The 4,141-nt window shown below is 43.5% G+C and overlaps 1 protein-coding gene across 1 annotated transcript; it reads left to right on the top strand.

Annotated features, from left to right (window-relative positions):
- The first annotated feature begins 1,256 nt into the window (after nt 1-1,256).
- LOC143986703 (E3 SUMO-protein ligase ZBED1-like) lies at nt 1,257-3,110 on the top strand. Its single transcript, XM_077485111.1, has one exon. It carries the CDS (start codon nt 1,257-1,259, stop codon nt 3,108-3,110), a length of 1,854 nt encoding a protein of 617 aa, XP_077341237.1.
- The last annotated feature ends 1,031 nt before the right edge of the window (nt 3,111-4,141 follow it).

Raw genomic sequence — 4,141 nt, 5'->3', positions numbered from 1 at the left:
TCGAGGACGATCCGCGGAGTGAGCTCCGCGGTCACGCCCATAGGAAAGGCCGCGGCTTCGGCCTAGCTCCGGAGCCGCGGCCATCTTGGTCCACCCGACGGCGGCTTAGTAGTGGCGCGCTGACGTCATCATCGCCCGCCTGTTTGTTCCGTCTACTCTGAAGATGGATGGGTCTGCCTGCTGTCTATTCCGGACAGAGCAGACAATCGTTAATATTAAGGTATTGGGGAGATGTGGACATTACAATATGGCAGAAATGTGGGCAGTACAGTATGGCAGAGATTTGGGCAGTACAGTATGGCGGAGATGTGGGCAGTACAGTATGGCAGAGATGTGGACATTACAATATGGCAGAGATGTGGGCAGTACAGTATGGCAGAGATGTGGGCAGTACAGTATGGCGGAGATGTGGGCAGTACAGTATGGCAGAGATGTGGGCAGTACAGTATGGCAGAGATGTGGGCAGTACAGTATGGCGGAGATGTGGACATTACAGTATGGGGGGAGATGTGGACAGTACAGTATGGCGGGAGATGTGGATATTACAGTATGGCGGGAGATGTGGATATTACAGTATGGTGGGAGATGTGGATATTACAGTATGGGGGGAGATGTGGACAGTACAGTATGGCGGGAGATGTGGATATTACAGTATGGCGGGAGATGTGGATATTACAGTATGGCGGGAGATGTGGGTATTGCAGTATGGGGGGAGATGTGGATATTACAGTATGGCGGGAGATGTGGGTATTGCAGTATGGGGGGAGATGTGGATATTACAGTGGGGACTATATATGGTGGTGTTCCGAAAAATTATCCAATCCGTGACTCTGATCTGAGGAATGATCCAAACTGTGAGTTTTTTGATCTGTTGCACCCTTAATGTCCGTGACATCACCGGACAGCCTGGACAGTGTATATTTTTTGTGGAAATTGAAATTCCTTAGTGTTCAGCTTGCATACGGGGGGGGGGGGGGGGGTTTATTAATTTTTGCACTGATTGCATATTTCTTTCTGCTTTTATAGCCTGGACAGTGAGACTTACCCTGCTGAATGCGTGCAAACTGCACCCACTGGATTGCGATACCTATCTGTGGAGCAGGAGGATGCATCAGGCTCCATCAAGGGAAGGGGGCAAAAAGGGAAACGTTCTGTGAGAACTTGAAAACCTCCACTGTTAACAATGTGACGGAAAGAGATCCTTGGCGTTCTATATAAAATTTTAATTTACATAGATGTTTAGACAGTAAACAACAATGGCGAGCAATGAAAGCAACGTTGCAGTTAAGCATATAAGCGGAAAGTTGAGCAAGCATTTCATTTTTAGACTAACTGCTGATGGCAAAGTAGACGATGGCAACAAAGTTTACTGCATTCACTGCAATAAACAGTTTGCTTTTCGTGGTTCAAATACATCGCTGACGTACCACCTACAGCACAAACATCCACTTAAGTATCAACACGTTGTCAACAGTGACCGGCAGAAGAGTTCTTCAGTACAATCAATATCTAATTTCTTGTCGTCTCAGTCAAACAAGCCTATAAGTGACAAAGTTTCTGCGGACTTGAAAATTGCTATTGCTCAGTGGATTGCCAGTTCAGGACGTCCAACAGCAATTGTGGAAGATGATGGACTACAAACAGTACTACGTATAGCTCTTCAAAACCAGACTTATAAGTTACCCACTCGCCGTACCATCGACGCTGTAATTGGTCAGATGTACAACGAGAAACTAACACAGCATAAGAAAGCTATAGAAAGTATTCACAGTATTGCTCTCGCTACTGACTTTTGGACCTCAAACAACAATGAATCATACTGTGGTATAACAGGACACTGGATTGATTCCGACTGGAAACTGAGATCAGTAGCTTTAGGTTGCTTACTTGTGGATGAACGACACACTGCTGAAAACGTTGCCAGTTTCTATAAAGAGTTTGCTGCAACATGGAACATCACCGATAAAATATGCTGTATCATAACGGACAATGCACGAAACATGGTTGCTGCTATCGGACAAACGGATTACAGTCACATACCATGTATCGCACATTGTCTTCAACTTAGCATATTAGCAGGTTTGAAGGCAGCTGACTCATCACCTCTTGTGGCAAAATGTCGACACTTAGTTGGACATTTCAAGCACAGCTCGGCCAACACATCTGAACTGAAGAGCAGCCATTCCAGTGTCTCTTCGCCGAAAGATGTCATGTTCCACAAATTGCAACAGGATGTGGCAACTCGTTGGAACAGTACCTACATGATGTTAGCCAGATTGCTGGAAGTCAAAGATGCCATAATGCAGTATCACATTGATCATCCAAAAAACTACAGTGGACCAAAACTGACAGAGTCAGATTGGGACAAAATGGCCAAATATACATCAGTCTTAGGTTCACTTGCAGATGCTACGGAATATGTTGGGGGGGAACAATATGCGACATGTTCTGCCGTTCTTCCATTACAGGCCTTTTTGCGTAGACTGTTAATAGTTAATGATGACGATCCAGGTTATATTGGACGATTCAAAACTGCAACATTGAACGACTTCACAAACAGAATTGAAGGCATTGATGCTTTGACAATATTGCAAATGGCTGTGGCTTTAGATCCACGTTACAAGAAACTCACCTGTTTAAGAAGAGAGAAACGCGAAGCAGTGTGGACAGCATTGTCGAATGCATGCAGGCCCTTCCACGATAGAACACAGCCAGCAGGACGTCCAACAGACTTAGAAGGAAAAAGCAATGATGAGACAAAAGTACCTGTGCCGAAGAAACAAAAACTTACTCTGTTGCTGAGTGACTCTGAATCACAATCCTCAGCTGACGAATCAGATGCAGTACACAGTGTACAGGCCGAGCTGACGCGGTACCAAGTAGAAGCTCCCATTCCAGAAACGGAGGATCCGCTCATGTGGTGGAAACTTAATAACCATCGTTTTCCTGTCCTAAGCAGTTTTGTGCAGACAATTCTTTGTGTACCGGCAACATCTGTTCCGTGTGAAAGACTGTTCAGTTCTTCAGGGTATATCGTAAATAAAATGCGATCCTGTCTGCTTCCAGAAAATGTAAACACCCTGGTATGTCTTCGTGACTGGCTAAAGTGATGCCTAGATATACTAGATACGTTTTATAAGTTAAACTAACTTTCTACATTGTTCTTTAAGTTTAATAAAAAAAAAATTGAAAAAACTGTATGTGCGTTTATAATTAATTGAAATTAATCGATTAATCGATTAAAAAAAAAATAGATTAATCGAACACAAAAATTTTAATCAGTAACAGCCCTAATTTAAAGCTGTTTACCATCACCCACTTGCTTGGGCTCTCCCACAGTGATTTAGTTACATTTCTATGGTGTCTTTCTATTCCGTTTCACACGAACTACACCAATATCTTTCTGGACCTCGCCTCCGGCTTAATAACCTATACGCTTTGCGATGCTCACTAAGATCCCCGGTGGGGGTTCCGAGTGGTTACCCTAGTATTAATGGTGGCTATTCTAACCCTTACTGAGAGCTGTCTCCAACGACTACTGACTCAGACCAGAACGTGTTTGCTGATATCTAGAACTGTTTAGCTGTTAGCCACCTAGCTAAAACATGTTACTAACCTTCATTTTTTCTTTTTTACAGTTTCTCTGATAGCATACTGTTACGATCGCTGGTGTCCCGCCTGTTTCTGATGCCCCCCACACATTGAAAATGAACAGCTTTTGGCACAGTTCATTATTATTTCCACCGACCCTGCTCTAGATACTATTACTCGCCACCTTGTGCACTTTGGCGCACTCCTACCCTATACAAACTTGAAATGGCTGATTTCCTTGATCAGTTGTAACTGAACCAGGCGGACACCATCGATCATTTTACGTATTAGGTTTCGCAATGTTTTCAATATGCTCAAGGGACGTCTCAGAGACACTTAACAATTGTTATCTACAGAACGCACTGTTGATTTGTCAGTATTTTTGCAATATTGATTGACGCCACGACACCATGCCTGTTGCGACAGTTCTGTTCTATTGTTGAAGATTTACCTCTTTATAATCTTAAAGTTCAAAAATTTTATTATGTTGAGTCGTTTTTACTGTTTAAGGTCATTCTCTCCGTAAGCTTTATTTCCGTCAGATTTCCCC

Source organism: Lithobates pipiens, unplaced genomic scaffold (genome assembly GCF_037356315.1).
Source record: "Lithobates pipiens isolate NorthernLeopardFrog02 unplaced genomic scaffold, aLitPip1_a1.2 Scaffold_18, whole genome shotgun sequence".
Classification (NCBI taxonomy): Eukaryota; Metazoa; Chordata; class Amphibia; order Anura; family Ranidae; genus Lithobates; species Lithobates pipiens.
This window is presented reverse-complemented; position numbering and strand designations above follow the sequence as displayed.

Coding starts and splice junctions, on each gene's coding strand:
- LOC143986703 (XM_077485111.1), top strand. CDS start 1,257: ATGGCGAGCAATGAAAGCAACGTTGCAGTTAAGCATATAAGCGGAAAG.